The 18124-nt window shown below is 44.7% G+C and overlaps 2 protein-coding genes across 11 annotated transcripts in view; one reads left to right on the top strand and one right to left on the bottom strand.

The window, feature by feature from the left end:
• Positions 1 to 8965, bottom strand: part of LOC138745852 (aldo-keto reductase family 1 member D1-like) — a 58795-nt gene extending 49830 nt beyond the window's left edge. Inside the window, exons 1-4 of one of the 2 annotated variants that reach the window (XM_069903261.1) lie at positions 8936 to 8965; positions 2552 to 2719; positions 1635 to 1751; positions 7 to 84 (exon numbers count right to left, since the gene is read on the bottom strand). In XM_069903261.1, the coding sequence (XP_069759362.1) occupies positions 7 to 84; positions 1635 to 1751; positions 2552 to 2719; positions 8936 to 8950 (378 nt within the window). In that variant the 5' untranslated portion in view covers positions 8951 to 8965. Of the gene's footprint in view, positions 1 to 6; positions 85 to 1634; positions 1752 to 2551; positions 2720 to 6480; positions 6629 to 8935 lie in introns of those variants that run through there. The other variant, XM_069903260.1, reaches the window with a different exon arrangement.
• The window catches only part of LOC138745850 (ATP-dependent DNA helicase DDX11-like), a 190721-nt gene that overhangs the window by 54747 nt on the left and 117850 nt on the right, over positions 1 to 18124 (top strand). The window contains exon 1 of one of the 9 annotated variants that reach the window (XM_069903253.1): positions 12306 to 12986. The exons of the other annotated variants lie outside the window; for them this stretch is intronic. The gene's annotated coding sequence lies outside the window, so the exon portion shown is untranslated. Of the gene's footprint in view, positions 1 to 12305; positions 12987 to 18124 lie in introns of those variants that run through there. 9 annotated transcript variants of the gene reach the window in all.

The following is an 18124-nucleotide window of genomic DNA, read 5'->3' as shown; positions in this document are numbered from 1 at the left end:
CCTTACCTCCCAGGTGGCACACAAATCAGTTGGGTGATACAAATACTTCCCATTTTCATCTCGAGGATACATCACATCTCCTGGCTAAAAAGAGATAAGAGAAGGGATTTACCAGCTATGGACAAATGGTAGACATGAACTTATGTATGACTGAGTGAATTAGCGGCAGCAGGACCCTCACGTCCTGCTCCAGCAGCCACCCGACCTGAAGCCCACAGACCAGACCTCTACCTGAACACTTAAGGAGGATGAACATCCACCAATCTGGTGCCATCCAAAGTCAACATAATGGTGCCTCCTGCTGTGCACAATATTATGTTTTCCAGCAGGAGGGAGCAGATTCAGGAGCCAGATCAGTGCTCTGGGACAACAGGCCTTCCAGTAGAAACCATATTGCTGAGTACTGGGTGTCTGTTTATATTGTTCCCTTCTAGCTCCTCTGCCCTTTCTCCCATGCCCGAATCTTCCCCCATAGTACTCCCATTTACTGGGGGACTTGCATGCGCTTTCCCTCTCTCTCCCCCCTCCCTCTCTACCCCCTTTCTCTATGCCCCTTGTTCACTCTTGCTATCCACGCTCTCACTTTCTCTCTTACTAAACACCCCTTTCTACTTCTCTAACCCCCTCGCTCACTTTATATCCCCTTCTCTCTCTAACCCTGTGTCCTGTTTTATGTATATATATATATATATATATAGATGAATATATCTATTTAATTATATATATCCCGCTCTCTTTCTCTTATGTTCTCCCTACCCACCTCATTCTCCTTTCCTCCAATTTCCCCTCTCTTGCGCTCCTGATATTTCTTCCCTTGGCTCCTTTAGTAGCAACACTCACTGGAATTTCTGTCTGAACTGTTCACTGTGATCATTCATTGGCCCACAGACCAGGAAGGACCAAAGGTCAAAAAACAAAATTGGACAGGGTTTACAGCTAAGGACAGCTTACCTATGATGTTTGTTGTTGTACTGACAATGACCACACCAGCAGTGCGAGTATAAGACAGCTTTAATAAACTAATATGTACACTCAGAGGTCTTGTCTCTCTGCAAGACGAACCTGGAAGGCTAGACTGTAGCTCTGGACTGCTTTATTTTGGTCCAATTCTCCACGATGATAACTACAGCCTCCTAATTTAGTATCATGAGAAGATTTTGATGATACCTCTCAATGTCCCAGTTTTCCGGGTTGACCCCTGGTGACCTTGTCATGTAATTACATATCAGTTGTGTATAAGCCCGCCCAGCTGTACATCATGATGTCCACGTCATGATGTCACCCCTCTTGTATATCTCTGTATGTCAGTAGCCATGTTAGTCTGATGGTATTAAAGAATGAGTCCTAATTGAGTAAGTGCATTCACAATGTGCACCACCTACACAGTCACAGGAAGGACGGATGTTTGGGTGAAGTGATGGAGATTGGCCAGCATCCGGAGGGAAGTACACCGAGAGAGAAGGGAAGAAAGCTGAAGAGTCAAAGAGTACAATTTATTTGTGCATTAGTGGTATTTTGGCTGTGCCCACAGGAAAAAGGAATCACAGGGTTGTAGATGATGTCATATATGTACTCTGACAATAAATTTGAAAACTGAAACAAAAGAGTAAGTGACAGTAACTTCATGGCTTCACCTTAAAGGCCAATGGCAGCTCAATAATGTACAGATCGATGTAATCAAAATTCAGGAGTTTCAGATTCTTCTCCAGGAAAGGTTGAACCATCTCTGGGGGGTGGAATGTGTTCCAAAGCTGAAAGTTAATCAAGGTGGTCATTAAAACAGCAGACTTGAAACAGCATCACAATTCTCAGGATTCTGTATTCCTTGTTAAGTTTGCATAAACCAAGGGTGAGCTTGCAAGTTTCATGAAAAATATAATGTCATGGGGCATGTTTCATTCACTCAGGTGGTATAGACTGGTTGGGACTCACCTGGCCAATGACTCAGTGCCCGTGGAAAAGAGATGGGAAACTGAGGCAAAACTGGCACTGAGTCACATCAGGGAGTTGGAGCTAGTGAGTAAAAAACTTGGTCAGAGGTGCGATTTAAAGAGCCATTTAATGTACGACAGAGGCATTGGGGACAACAGCATAAATAACCATGTTCTGGGGTAATTTAATGCAGGGCTGCCTCACAGGTAAATCCAAGAACTGGGACTACACATGCAGATGGACATTATGGACACACAGGTCTTTCTAACCTTGTGGCATATTTCTGAGTTTGAACAATTATATATGTAAACCTTTGTGATTTTGTACTTGCAAGCGACTCTGCGTTTGTTATTTTGGCTATACATTGTGCATGTATTTCCATATGAGTATGTATGATGCAAAAGTTGTGTAAGCTCGGCTGTAAATTTGTGTGAATATGAGCATAAATGTTGTTGCATATAGTTTCATGCAGCCCTTGGGTGGTGTACATGCTTGACTGACATCCATCATTAGAAATGCATGAAATTGGGGAATTAACTACTTCTGCAGGCACACATGAAACAAACTAATCGAGAGCCAGCAGTTCCATGAGAGGGAGAGGGTCTTGAAAGGTAGGTACCTTGCCGCAATAATATATGTCATCACGGCTCACTGTCCCATCAGCGATCTTTTCTTGAAATGCCCTTCCAATCTCTTCTTCATTGCCATAGATCCATGCTCCATCAAAGTGCCGATAACCCACATCGATCGCTATTTTAACTGCTCTGTAACATGCATCTTTGTCAGTCTGTTAAATAGGCCATGTATTAGCAAGGAGAACAGATTTTACAGACAAAACTCATAGAGCTCAGTGCTGAAACATTACATTCTCTCCTCTAAGAGTGTAGTGGGCTATGCCACTTACTGCAACAGCTACCTCAGCAGTTTGCAAATTCTAAGGGCTTTCTAGCGATTTCTTAGAAATGATTTAAAGAATCTATGTTCTAATGTGACTTTTCCCCTTTTCATCTCAATGATACATCACATCTCCTGGCTAAAAAGAGATAAGAGAAGGAATTTACCAACTATTGATAAATGGTAGACATGAACTTGTGTATGACTGAGTGAATTAGCGGCAGCAGGACCCTCATGTCCTGCTCCAGCAGCCACCTGACCTGAAACCCAAAGACTAGACCTCTACCTGAACACTTCAGGAGGATGAACATCCACCAATCTGGTACCATCCAAAGTCAACATAGTGGTCCTTCCTGCTGTGCACAACATTAAGTTTTCCAGCAGGAGGGAGCAGATTCAGGAGGGAGCCCCTTTTTACCTTTCAAGAAATGTCTTACCCATACCTTTCCTATCAGGGAGATCCACCCTCCTCTCATTGAGGTGATTTATTTATGCGCACTCCCAAGTTATCCATTCTTGGGGCAAGCCTGTTTATTTTGGTCCAATTCTCCACGATGATAACTACAGCCTCCCAATTTAGTATCATGAGAAGATTTTGATGATACCTCTCATGCTTTTCACTCATTGTCCCAGTTTTCCGGGACTGGTTTTATACCCAACTACATACTGTACTTTACTACTGTAAAGGTTTACCAATGAACCCAGTCCAGATTATATATACGATGAAAGGTTAAAAATGGCCAGAGACCAAAGGGTAAATGCTTGAGGAAGCAGCATTTATTGAAGACTCACGAGAGTCTTCATCTAGAGTTGGAGCACCAAACAATCTACTGGAGGAAATTCAGAGGGTTGAGCAGCATCAGTGGGAGAAAGTGAAAAAACCTTTGTTTTGTGTGCTATCCAGCATTTGGGTTGGTGACATCATGGTGTCCACCCCTCCCATGGACCTCCTCCCATACCAGACCATACAGAATCCTTAGTAATGTTTTTTATACTAACGTTACATGTAAATCATAATTCTTATATATCACTGAATGTAATGGCAATAGTAGTGAGATAAACAACTAGCAAAATTAAAATTATAATATTATTTGCACAGCTTAAATATATTTACATTTACAAAGTTTTATGTGATTAAAGTGAAAATTCATTAAGAAAACATTATTAGTTACAACATTATTAGTAACTATCGGAAACCCTTTTTGATTTTTTTCGACTATTCCTTTAATTATTACTTGATTCTCAAAAAGTTTATTGAAACATGTGATTTGAAGTGTCATTGTAATTGGGTAATAGTGTGAGCTCTGACCAGAGTGAATTAGAAGGTTCAACAGGTATATTAGCAAAGAGTTTTAGCCTTGTAGGTATATTGATACACATAAGCTGGGTTTACGTAAAATGTTTTTGTTGTTATAACTAACTACAGGGATATTTTTATAAGAAATAGTAAATTTCTGCTGAAATGCTGCAAAAAAAGTTTATAGACAGTCGTTTTGATGTTGCCCGGTGTGGTCCTCACCCCCCTAGTGATGCCAATGGTATCCAACTTATATAGCAGACATTGCAATTATAAATAAGTAAAGCAATAATGTAGAGATAGCATTACAATTATTCAAGTAATTCAGAGCATAGAGAAAAATATCGTGAAACAGAGTAAGGGAATCGTCTTTTACCAGTGAGGGATCCATTTAAGAGTCGAACAACAGAAAAGGACTGTCCCTGAATCTGAAGATTCATTTTTTTCAAGCTCATGTACTTCTCCCCAACAGGTGGGATGGGGAGAGGGGAAGAAGAGAGTAAGACTCTACTATGTCAGCAGCTTTCCTGAGAGAGCAGGAGGACCAGGTGGACTCAACAGAGGGGCAGGGGAAGGTGTAATGTAGAGGAAGCATTCACCACTGGGTGGCACTGCTGCGCTTCTATTTGGAGGACACAGTACCTGGCAATCAAGGTCAGAAGCTCACCCCAAGCCATCAAGGTGACCTTCACGATTGGCCCAGATGAATCACCTCGGTTCACCCCTGCACTTGGCCTTGAGCCATTGCATGCAGCCACCAACGGGGCCCATACTAGCTGTATGATTGTCCCCCCCAGGTTTGCCCCCAGAACCATGAAAGGACCATGTGCTCCTTTGTTCTGTCTCTTTGGACTCCTCGTGGACCGTGAGTATCACCTTTCATACTGAGTTGGGGTGAGTCCCAAGGCTAAGTACCAAGAGCCGTGCCCATACTGACCAAGGGGTGGGGGCATGTATGATTGCCTAGAGCGTGTGCGTTGAATGTGTATATTTTTCCCCCTGTGTGTTTGAAGATTAACTTGACAAATCAAGCCCACTGTTTCCTCTTTTATCCACGAAATAAAAGTTGGTTTTGTACCATCCACCTCGGTCTAGTTCTTAACCTGTTGGACCCACACGAACCCGAACCACAGAAGGTTGGTGTGATGCCCTGAGCTGCATTCACAACTCTAGTTTCTTGCGGTGGTGGATGTAATGGGCTGTACGTGTGATTTTGATCAGTTGGGCACAGGAAGGATTGATGGAATTTAATAACAGAGAAATGTGAGGTGTTGCATTTGGAAGGTCTTACATGGGTAGGACAGTGAATAGTAGGGATCTGGGGAGTAGTTGTTGAGCAGAGCGATCTTGGTGTACCTTGAAAGTGGTGTCACAGGTAGATAGGATGGTCAAAAAGGTTTTCAGTACATTGGCTTTCTTCATTCTGTGACAGGCCCAAAGGGCCACAAAACCCAGCAGCAATAGAAATTCACCAAAACAAATGGTTACTTAAACAAAAGTTTAAGTAAAATTTCCTTTTAATTTTCTTTATGCATTAAAACAGGATCAAACTTTAACTTATTACTATTAACTTAACCCCCTTCTAATTCTAAGCGCACTTGTATGTAATATCTGATGTTCTTGAAATGCGTTGTTTTGTAGCAGCATTATTATGCTTGATGGGTGCAAAATCTGTTACATTTCTGTAAACGCACTATATGAAGAATCTTTCTACAGAGGTAGAAATTTGACCCAATTACTCTAATATATCTATTGATTCTGTCTACCTTCCTGCTACCTCAGGAAAGCTGCTTATATATTAAAAGGATCATACCCCCTACCACTTCCAGAAGACACAAGCTTGAAAATTCAAACTACCAGATTCAAGTAGAGTTTCTCTCCTGCTGTTATCATATTGTTAAATAGATCTCTCACTCACAAAAGATCATGCCTTTGCACTCTCTATAATTGTGCATTTCTCTGCACTTTTAGATTTATTGCATCATTACTCCCCACCCTGCTGTCTTATTGATTTATTTATTTAGTATTTTTGCCTGCTTTTGGCACATACCTCAACAAAGGGTTCAGGTCCAAAATGCTGATTACCTATCTTTGCCATCTAAGAAATATGGGCTCTCCCTGTATCAGCAAGTTTGTGTATGGAACAACAATCTGCAGACTTCCTTGTTTGACTCAGTCAATTCACTTTCTTGATGCAGAAGGCATCAAAGGGTAATGGGAGAGTGGGAATTTCACATTGAGGTAGCTATCAATGTGACTGCTCTCCGCTGGAATGTACATTCGATTGAATAGGACAAAATATAATAAGAAAGGAACAGAGAATTAAAGTGGAAGAAGAGCTGTAAACATATACTTACTGTTCTTGGTGTGGAGTATGTTCCTAGTCCAATGAGTGGAATACTATTTCCATCATTTAAAGGGATTCGATGGTTTTGTGCTGTCAGGCTCATTTCTGTTAACTTCTCAGGTAACACTTCTAAAACTGAAGGCTGTTCACATATTCCTCGTCAATAAAAATGGGGAGTTACCAATGACAAATACTGCTGACTGTTAACTCCTTCCCTTCCAGGCACCAATCTTATTCATTAATGTCAATGGGCCCTGCAGTACACCTTCTATGGAAAATATAGTGACTGGACCACAATTAGTGAGAAGTGGTAAGAATATTTCCTCCATAATCTCCATCAGTACTGGAGCATCTACAGAGCTGCGTTCGTAGTCCCCTGCTGTACTCGCTATACTCCTACTACTCTGTGGCTTGGTACGACACCACCAACATCGACACTGATGATACTACGGTAGTATAAAAAGGGACAATGAATCAGCACATAGGAGGGAGATTGAAAACTTGTCTGAATGGTGCACCCACAATAATTTTGCACGCAATGTCACCAAAACCAAGGAGCTGATCATTGACTTCATGAAAGGAAAACCAGTGATGATTTGGAAAATCAGAGGTGGAGAGGATGAGCAAATTTAAGTTCTTTGGAATCAGTATCTTGGAGGATCTTTCCTGGAAGCAACACATTAATGGCATTGTGAAGAAAGCACACGAGCCCCTCCACCTCCTTAGGAGTTTGCAGAGGTTTGGTATGACATCGGAAACACTGGCAAATTTCAACAGATGTGTGGTGGAAAATGTGCTGATAAGCTGTATCAGGGTCTGGCAAAGGGACACCAATACCCGAGCGTAAAGCCCTGCAAAAGGTAGTGGACACAGCCCAGGACATCACAGGTAAAACTCTTCCCACCATCGAGAACATCTACAGGGAACATTGCCATCAAGAAGCAGCAGCAATCATCAAGGATTCACACCACTCAGCAAACGCTCTGTACTCGCTTCCATCAGGAAACAAGACTCGCTCCACCAGGTTCCGGAACAGCTGCTACCCCTCCAGCATCAGACTTAACAACAAACTCAAACAGGGTTTCATTTAAGGACTCTTGCACTTTATTGATTTTTTCTCTCTCAGTATTGCACAGACAGTTTGTGTACATTTCGTTATTTGTTTAGATATGCAAGTTGAGTACAGTTTTTCTACTACCAGTAAGTGGTAATTCTGCCTCGCCCGCAGGGAAAAGGATCTCAGGGATGTCATGTATGTACGCTTGACAATAAATCTGATATCTGAATCTGGTTTGGAAAGTACAAGTGTACAGGAAGGCAGAAGGCTGCAGAAAGTGGCAAACCCTAGTCCACTGAAGACGTCCATGAGAAGCCAGCCTTAAGAAGGCAGCCAACATCATAAAGGACTCCCATCACTCTGATCACAACCTCACTGCTACCTTCAGGCAGAAACTTCAGAAGCCTGAAGTCCAGCAGTTCAATGATGGAAAAAATATTCTGCTCCTTGGGATAGGACCATTCTTCACCTTACGGTTTGACCTTCCAAAGTCCTTTCTCCAATCCTGCAGTACCTCTCCTGTGGCCAGGGTGGACTCCATGATCATTGCCAATATCCCAGCAATATCTTCCTGTAGCAACTGAGGATGCACTGTTTCCAGTCCTGGGACCTATCTATTAAAATGTTTTTAAGAAGATACAACATTTCCTCTTTCCTAACTTCGACATGTTCCAACACATTAGCCTGTTCGACACTGACCTCACATTCACAAAGGTCCCTCTCCTGAGTAAAACTCTGAAGCAAAATATTTATTTAAGACATTCCCTATCTTCTCTGCCTCCAGGCACAATTTCTCCCCTTTATCCCTAATTTGTACTACCTTCACTTTAATCATCCTTCACGTACACATAGGGATCTGCTTAATCCTACTAGTCAAGGCCTTTTTGTGCCCCTTCTAGCTCTTCTATGTCCTTTCTTTTTCTTTCCTGGCTACCATATAATCTTCATGAGCCCTTACTGACTTTTCCTAATCCTTATATTTGCTTCCTTCTTTCTCTTGACTAGCTATCCCTCCTCTCTTGTCAACCATGCCTCCTTAACCCTACATCTTTTCCCTCTCCCATTTTATTTATTATAACTGTTTATTTTTTCCATTATATTTCCCTTAAATGTTATTGTGTGTTGAATCCAAGTTTGATGTCTAAATCATCCTATTTTGTCCCTGACTCTGAACCAGCCCCCACCCCACCTCCCAGAGCGATCAAGAGTTTGTCAGTGCCCAAGACCCCCAAGGCCCTTCAGGAGCCCTGTTGGTTATGAGGTTATACCTTCTAAGTTTCCAATGGACATTGTTTTCCAAATATGGCTGAACTCATAGAGTGCAATCCATGTCTGTAGTGTAGTGGAGTTATCCAGCACAGAAACAGGCTCTTTTGCCAAACATGTTCTTGCCAACAAGGTTGCCTACCTGAGCTGGTCCCATTTGGCTGATTGGCTCACATCCCCCTAAACCTCTCTATCTATGTACATACCTAAATGTATTTTAAATGTCATAAATGTACCCCTCTTGTGTCATTTCCTCTGGCAGCTCATTTCAAATAGTGCCCACTGTGTGGAAAACTTGTCCCTTTAACTCTTTCCCCTCTCACCTTAAATCTATGCCCTCTAGTTTTAAACTCCTTGACTTTGGAAAATGACTGTGACCCTGTGCCCCTCATGATTTTGGATACCTCTCTGACATCAACCCTCATCCTTCTATGCTCCAGGGAAACCAGCCTCATAACTCAAGCCCTCCTGCCCTGGCAACATCCTGATGAATCCTTTCTGAACCCTTTCCAGCTTCCTACATCTCCGTGACTGGAACTGCACACAATACCCCATGTGGTTTCACAGCTATGATCCCACATGGAAATGGAGTTCACAGTGTAGTTCAGTCCAAAGGAAGAGACGGCATTCTGAGATTACTTATGTCCCCATCAATACCATTGAATGGTATCAAGAAAGGTTACACTCAATGTGTACATATCGAAGGAAACAGCATGTCTATGCATTCGAGCAGAGAGAGAAAACAGGGATAGTCAAAATCCATGTCCCTATGTCCCAATGGATGTGGTACATGGCAATGTGTATTAATGACGATAAGGATCACATGGTGCAATGGTAAAACAATAGATCTCAATGGAAATGAATGCACTTGGTGGGTCCCAGTGAGGAGTGATCTCCATTGTCACGCCTGAAGATCAGTAGAAGTAAGAATGCCAGTAGAGTAAAGAATACTGTCAGAGGGATGTGCAACACTCATCTGGTGTTCCAAGGGAGAGAAAACATCCTGCAAAGGTTAAAACCTTGTGTTTGTGATTTGTGGTTATTTTATGCCTATCCCTTTAGGGAAAATTGTTTTTGTAGTGTGACATCATATGTCGTAGTATCCATGTGGATCAAGAGCTTGCTTGCTCATTCTTCGAAGAATCACAGAGATGTAAGCTCTTGAGATACTTTTCTTTCAATTCATCTTATTTAATTTTAATCATCTTAATTTTGGTTTATCTGTTTACGGTTGAATATTGTTATCATTATAAAGTATGCTTCGTTTACTCAAGTTATGAAAATCTCAATGCAAATTTATGCAAAATGTTAATTCATTTTTTCAACCAGTTCTTTGGCTTGGCTTCGCGGACGAAGTTTTATGGAGGGGTATGTCCACGTCTGCTGCAGCCTCGTTGGTGACTGACAAGTCTGATGCGGGACAGGCAGGCATGGTTGCAGTGGTTGCAAGAGAAAATTGGTTGGTTGGGGTTGGGTGTTGGGTTTTTCCTCCTTTGTCTTTTGTCAGTGAGGTGGGCTCTGCGGTCTTCTTCAAAGGAGGTTGCTGCCCACCGAACTGTGAGGCGCCAAGATATTTCTTTAAGCAGTCCTTATACCATATTGTTATCATTATAAAGTATGCTTCGTTTACTCAAGTTATGAAAATCTCAATGCAAATTTATGCAAAATGTTAATTCAATTTTTCAACCAGTTAAAGGCTACATAAAGCTGCAACTATGAAGTTTGATTTATTTGGAATATTAAGATAGTAATTCATAATATCATCGCTTCCGTTTCTGTGAAGATGACATGTTTTGAAATCGGGAAATACTAGAAAATGGAAAGTGTTGTCCATACATTCCACTTCTGGGTGTTCCAGGGGGGAGAGGATATCCCACATCTAGGTGTTCCAGGGGGGAGAGGATATCCCACATCTGGGCATTCCAGGGGGGAGAGGATATCCCACATCTGGGCATTCCAGGGGGGAGAGGATATCCCACATCTGGGCATTCCAGGGGGGGGAGAGGATATCCCACATCTGGGCATTCCAGGGAGGAGAGGATATCCCACATCTGGGCATTCCAGGGGGGGAGAGGATATCCCATATCTGGTGTTCCAAGGGGAAGAGGATATCCCATATCTGGTGTTCCAAGGGGAAGAGGATATCCCACATCTGGGTGTTCCAAGGGGGAGAGGGAACCCCTCATCTGTGTGTTCTGCGCATGTGTATGTGTCTCTCATATTTGCCTGCATCAGCCCAAATACCTCCAGACCTCCTGTCTAAATGTTTTGATTCTGGCCATCCTTGCTGCTATTTCTCAGCCTTTACTTTGAAAGACTGCACAATGTGCACCATGGAACATTGAGGTCTCAGCACTTTTGCTTAAAGAGCCTCAGGTTTTATCATCTTCCTGAATCATATCGGAAACTTGGGTTCACTGATGGATCAGAATGGAGGCCAGGTGGCTGCAGAGATTGCAGGAGGCAAAACCATGGACATCAGTGTTTTTGAAAGGACTTCCTTTTCCCTTATTGGTGGGCGTGCTGGACTCAAGGCATCTCTTTGCGTGCCAGACTCAAGGCGCCTCTTTGCGTGCCGGACTCAAGGCGCCTCTTTGCGTGCCGGACTCAAGGCGCCTCTTTGCGTGCCGGACTCAAGGCGCCTCTTTGCGTGCCGGACTCAAGGCGCCTCTTTGCGTGTCGGACTCAAGGCGCCTCTTTGCGTGTCGGACTCAAGGCGCCTCTTTGCGTGTCGGACTCAAGGCGCCTCTTTGCGTGTCGGACTCAAGGCGCCTCTTTGCGTGTCGGACTCAAGGCGCCTCTTTGTGTGTCGGACTCAAGGCGCCTCTTTGCGTGTCGGACTCAAGGCGCCTCTTTGCGTGTCGGACTCAAGGCGCCTCTTTGCGTGTCGGACTCAAGGCGCCTCTTTGCGTGTCGGACTCAAGGCGCCTCTTTGCGTGTCGGACTCAAGGCGCCTCTTTGCGTGTCGGACTCAAGGCGCCTCTTTGCGTGTCGGACTCAAGGCGCCTCTTTGCGTGCCGGACTCAAGGCGCCTCTTTGCGTGCCGGACTCAAGGCGCCTCTTTGCGTGCCGGACTCAAGGCGCCTCTTTGCGTGTCGGACTCAAGGCGCCTCTTTGCGTGTCGGACTCAAGGCGCCTCTTTGTGTGCCTTATGGCAGGCAAAAGTTGACAAATGTTATGTACATGACAATAGTCTAGAATTCAATCAGCACCACATTGTGGGCTGAAGGGCTTGCACTAAGCTGTTAATCTTCTATGTTTGGACATGTACTGCTGGGTATTCTCAGCCTGATGCAGGCAAGAAAATCTGACCACAAAACCAATGGCTTTCCCCAGTATTGTGCTGGCACCTGTCTGATTTTTGGATCAATACCCAACTGGTAGCATTGGAGATAGGGTGACCAGATTTAGGCCTTTCAGGACTTTGTCCTCCATCCAGCACCACATATTAATTTGTCCTCCATTTGGGGGTGTAGACCATGCACCTCCAAATGGAGGACAAATTAAGGGGCAGTGTTATATAGAGAATTTAGGTTAAAATGACTTAAGTTAAAATGTGTTGATTAATCATAAAAAGGGAAGCCAGAACGGACAGGGAGCTTACTAGCAGCCAAGGACAAAAGGTTCAGCTGGATATGTTTTTTTAAAACCTATCTTTTCATGGTCATAGTGAGAGACATGCAGGAGACAAAAGATTGATAAGAAGGGTGAGAAACAGAATTTAGTGTATGTAGAGTTCACAGCGTACGTAACGAACGTGATAATTAAAAATGCAGTTATACTTAGAATGCTTCTGCAATACTAACCAATTAAAACAGTATTAATAAGAAGGGGAAGGGCAAACTTAAGGGTATAAAAATCAATGCACTGTATGTATCGGGGCTTAACTGGTGAGAAACCAGTTGAGTCCAACTCTGCAGACTTGTAAATAAAGCTTGTCGTGTCATCAGTTTTAAAGAGACTCATGTGTGAGAAGTTTTATTTCTGACAAATGGGGGCTTGTCCGGGATCTACACTCCGGCCGTGAGGGGAGGCGAGAAGAGGGACATCGGAGGCGGTGCACCCCGCTGAGTTCAGCGGCTCCTAGTCCCTTGCTCGTCGCTTCGGGCGGCTTGAGCGAGTGGTATCCGGACAAGGTGACACGACAAGACGGAGAGGAGAAGGGTGACGGTTCAATCCCCGGGAAGACACCGGTAAGTGACGACTTACGATTGTGGTGTGGGGATTGGGTAACAGGTGTAACGGGATACACCTGTTTGGATAAAAAACCTAACGTAATAGATCAGGTATAGAGCTTTTGTCGTGGCGTGAGGACCCTGTCGTGGGACTCTAGGATAGACCCCAGGGAAACCTCGGCGGTAACCGAAGGAGGGACAGCACCTCCGACGAAGTGCCGAGAAGAGAGGGGTCAACCCCAGGGAAACCTCAGCGGTAACCGAAGGAGGGACAGTACCTCCGACGAGGCGTCTGAGAAGAAGGGAGTAGGGTCCAAAACGAGAGGGTCCTCAGCAACGATAAACAGATCTAGGTGGGAAAATGGGAGGATCAAAATCTAAGGGCTCATCTGAAAATTCAGGACAATTCCTGGGAGTTCCCCTTGACAGCCCTTTGGGGAGAATGTTTGAAAATTGGGATAGTAAAAGATATCGAGACAAAAACAAGAAAAAGATGGTCCAATATTGTCTCCTTTGGTCGAAACAACCTATTAAAGGTTCCTCGGTCTGGTGGCCGAAATTTGGATCTGATGAGGATTGGGTTAGACAAGCATTAAACATATATGTAAATTCGAGACCAAAGGTGAATCAAGAAGAGTCAGCATATGCATTTTGTTGGGTTCCCTGGCCAGGATCCTTAACAAAATGTTTTAAATTGAGGGTAGCGGGAGAAAAGAAATGGGAACCTCTGGACAACCTTCCCCCTCCTTATATTCCCCCGGTGCCTACTGCGCCCGAGGAAAGCTCATTACCGGAGGGGAAAGGTGATGAATCTGATTGCCCCGAAAGGGGCCGGGAAAAAAAGGATGAATTAAGGGAGTCGGACCCTAAACTTCCACCGGTAAACCGACCCTGGACAAGATCCCAGACTGGTCCAGGACCATCAAAGTTTTCAATAAGCCTAAATCCCCTGAGGGAAGTTCCTATGGGAGGACCGGGAGGGGGAACGGGATATGTGAATGTTCCCCTAACTAGTACAGAGGTGCGGGGATTTAAGAAAGAAATGAAAAAGTTATTGGAAGATCCTATAGGACTGGCTGAACAGCTCGACCAATTCCTGGGACCAAACACATATACGTGGGAAGAGATGCAGGCAATAATGGGAACATTATTCTCACCCCAGGAGAGGCAGATGATTCGACGGGCTGCCCTCCTCATGTGGGAATATGAACAACCTGGGGACCCCAGACCCCATGAACAAAAATATCCCTTAAATGAACCCAGGTGGGACAAACGAACACCCGAGGGATTGGCAAGTATGAGACAATATAGAGAGTGGACAATTAAAGGGATACGGGAGGCTGTGCCAAAGGGTCACAATTTCACCAAGGCATTTGGGAACCACCAGGGGAAAGACGAGTCCCCTACTGATTTTTTGGAGAGGGTGAGAAAGAATGTCCAACAGTATGCGGGCGTGGACCCTAGTACACCAATGGGTGAACAGCTTATTCGAATTGAATTTGTTTCCAAATCATGGCAGGACATTAGAAAGAAACTAGAAAAGGAGGAGGACTGGAGCGAAAAACCCCTAAGTGACCTGTTAAAAAAGGCGCAAAAAGTATATGTGCAGAGAGAAGAAGATCAAAAGAGGGCGACAAAGGTTATGGTACAGACTATCCGACAGATGAATGCTGAATCCAGAGGGGAAAGAAAACAAAACCTTCCTCTAGACAATCCAAGATATCCAAGAGAGGGAAGACCCCGGAGGTTCGTTAAGTGCTATTACTGCAATGAGGAAGGACACTTTAAGAGGGAATGCCCCCGATACAAGAGGGAATTGCGTGCCCTCGAACTTATGGAAGAAGATTAGGGGTGTCAGGGGTTGCAAATGTTAGGGACCAAGTATAAGAGGGAACCCCTGGTAAAACTAAAAATTGGTCCCAAGGGAGAAGAGGTGGTGTTTATGGTGGACACAGGAGCGGAACGAAGTAGTGTAATAACTGTGCCAATCGGAACTGAGCCTGTAAAAAGTAATTTGACAATTTCTGGGATAGAAGGGGCTCCCAGAATGGTATCAATAATTCCCCAACAGTGAAACTGGAAGAAAGAGAAGGGGTACAAGACCTCTTGTTGTTACCGTCGGCTGGATTTAACCTCCTAGGAAGGGACTTACAGGCTCTCCTAGGTTTGGGTGCTCTCCCTGTGGACGGAGAAGTGCGAGTCCACCTCTGCGCTTTAAAGGAAGAGGATGAACGGCAGATTGATGAGAGAGTCTGGTATAAGGAGGGAAATCGAGGAGGTCTGGACATCCCACCTTTCTTTGGCTTGGCTTCGCGGACGAAGATTTATGGAGGGGGTAAAAAGTCCACGTCAGCTGCAGGCTCGTTTGTGGCTGACAAGTCCGATGCGGGACAGGCAGACACGATTGCAGCGGTTGCAAGGGAAAATTGGTTGGTTGGGGTTGGGTGTTGGGTTTTTCCTCCTTTGCCTTTTGTCAGTGAGGTGGGCTCTGCGGTCTTCTTCAAAGGAGGTTGCTGCCCGCCAAACTGTGAGGCGCCAAGATGCACGGTTTGAGGCGTTATCAGCCCACTGGCGGTGGTCAATGTGGCAGGCACCAAGAGATTTCTTTAGGCAGTCCTTGTACCTTTTCTTTGGTGCACCTCTGTCACGGTGGCCAGTGGAGAGCTCGCCATATAATACGATCTTGGGAAGGCGATGGTCCTCCATTCTGGAGACGTGACCCATCCAGCGCAGCTGGACCTTCAGCAGCGTGGACTCGATGCTGTCGAACTCTGCCATCTCGAGTACTTCGACGTTAGGGGTGTAAGCGCTCCAATGGATGTTGAGGATGGAGCGGAGACAACGCTGGTGGAAGCGTTCTAGGAGCCGTAGGTGGTGCCGGTAGAGGACCCATGATTCGGAGCCGAACAGGAGTGTGGGTATGACAACGGCTCTGTATACGCTTATCTTTGTGAGGTTTTTCAGTTGGTTGTTTTTCCAGACTCTTTTGTGTAGTCTTCCAAAGGCGCTATTTGCCTTGGCGAGTCTGTTGTCTATCTCATTGTCGATCCTTGCATCTGATGAAATGGTGCAGCCGAGATAGGTAAACTGGTTGACCGTTTTGAGTTTTGTGTGCCCGATGGAGATGTGGGGGGGCTGGTAGTCATGGTGGGGAGCTGGCTGATGGAGGACCTCAGTTTTCTTCAGGCTGACTTCCAGGCCAAACATTTTGGCAGTTTCCGCAAAGCAGGACGTCAAGCGCTGAAGAGCTGGCTCTGAATGGGCAACTAAAGTGGCATCATGTCACATTAATACCAGGTCATCAGCCGGTAAGGAAACGTCAGTATCCTATTTCTTTGGAAGGGAGAAAAGGGCTACAGCCGGTAATTGAGACTCTAATACGAGACGGACTATTAGAAGAATGCATGTCACCTTATAACACCCCTATACTCCCAGTGAAAAAGTCAGATGGATCCTATCGCCTAGTTCAGGATCTAAGAAGTTTGAATGCTATTGTTCAGACCCGCCACCCAGTGGTGCCTAATCCCTATACTATTATGAGTCGGATTCACCCAGACCATGAGTGGTTTAGTGTTATCGACTTGAAGGATGCCTTCTGGACATGTCCATTAGAAGAGGAAAGTAGAGATATGTTTGCGTTTGAATGGGAAAATCCATGGACAGGTAGACGGAGACAGCTTCGGTGGACTGTATTGCCCCAAGGGTTCACTGAATCTCCAAACCTGTTTGGACAAATGCTAGAACAAATCCTGGTGGACTATCCACAATCTGATGATTCCCAACTAATGCAGTATGTGGACGATTTACTATTATCAGGACCCAAGGAACAAGAAATGAGGGGAGATACAATTAGACTCTTGAATTATCTGGGGAAAAAGGGTCTACGGGTGTCCAGGAACAAGTTACAGTTTGTTGAGAGAACTGTGGTATATCTGGGACACCAGATAAGTAAAGGACAGAAACGGATTACCCCTGAACGGATTGCGGGAATCACTAGAATGCCGTTACCCCGTAATAAGAAGGAAATAAGACAATTCCTGGGACTCTTAGGTTACTGTAGGTTATGGATAGAGGACTACTCAGCTTTGGTGAAGTTTATGTATGAAAAGCTGACAAATGAAAATGAATATCCATTGAAATGGACCCAGGAGGAGGAGGGATGGTTTGAGGACTTGAAGCATCGCCTGACACGAGCCCCAGTACTCACTCTGCCCTCTTTAAAACAGCCCTTCCAGCTATTTGTCACTCATAACCAAGGAACAGCTGTGGGAGTTTTAACACAGGAAAAAGGCGGTCAGCGACACCCAGTGGCTTTCCTTTCCAAAATGATGGACCCAGTGTCTCGCGGATGGCCGACGTGTATCCAGAGAGTAGCGGCTGCTGCTCTGTTGGTAGAGGAAGCACGTAAACTTACTTTTGGAGGAAAGATGACTGTGTACACCTCCCATTCTGTGAGTGTTTTATTAACACAAACTGCCCATCGATGGCTGACTGATTCTCGCATATTAAAGTATGAAACCATTTTAATGGTTGGAGAAGATCTACAGTTTGCAAAGATTAATAGCTGCAACCCAGCTCAGTTTTTATACGGCAGTGAAACAGAGAGAGAGGTGGAGCACGACTGTGTCGAGTTGACAGATCTTCAGACCAAGACCCGAGAAGACCTTTGCGATACTCCGCTGGGAGAAGGATATGAATTCTACATTGACGGCTCCGCCAGATGTGTTGACGGAATGAGAAGAAGTGGATATGCTATAATAGAAGGAAATACTTGGAAAGTAGTAGAATCCACGAGACTACCCGGAAGCTGGTCAGCACAATCCTGTGAACTATATGCCTTGCAGAGAGCCCTCAGAATACTGGCAAAGAAAATTGGAACGATTTACACTGATTCCAAATACGCATACGGGGTAGTGCATACCTTTGGTAAGATCTGGAAGGAGCGTGGTCTAATTACATCAAGAGGAAAGGAATTGGCACACGAACAGATGATTACTCTGACTTTAGAAGCCTTGACATTACCCCAGGAAATAGCAGTAGTCTACATACCAAGCCATCAGAGGGGAGATACCCCGACAGCAATTGGAAACAGACTGGCTGATGAAGAAGCCAAAAGGGCAGCCATGCAACAAGAAGTCCGTTTGCTGACCTTAATC

Source organism: Narcine bancroftii, chromosome 11 (assembly GCF_036971445.1).
Source record: "Narcine bancroftii isolate sNarBan1 chromosome 11, sNarBan1.hap1, whole genome shotgun sequence".
NCBI classification, from domain to species: Eukaryota; Metazoa; Chordata; class Chondrichthyes; order Torpediniformes; family Narcinidae; genus Narcine; species Narcine bancroftii.
Note: the sequence above shows the minus strand (reverse complement) of the source record. Positions and strands in the feature narration are given on the sequence as shown.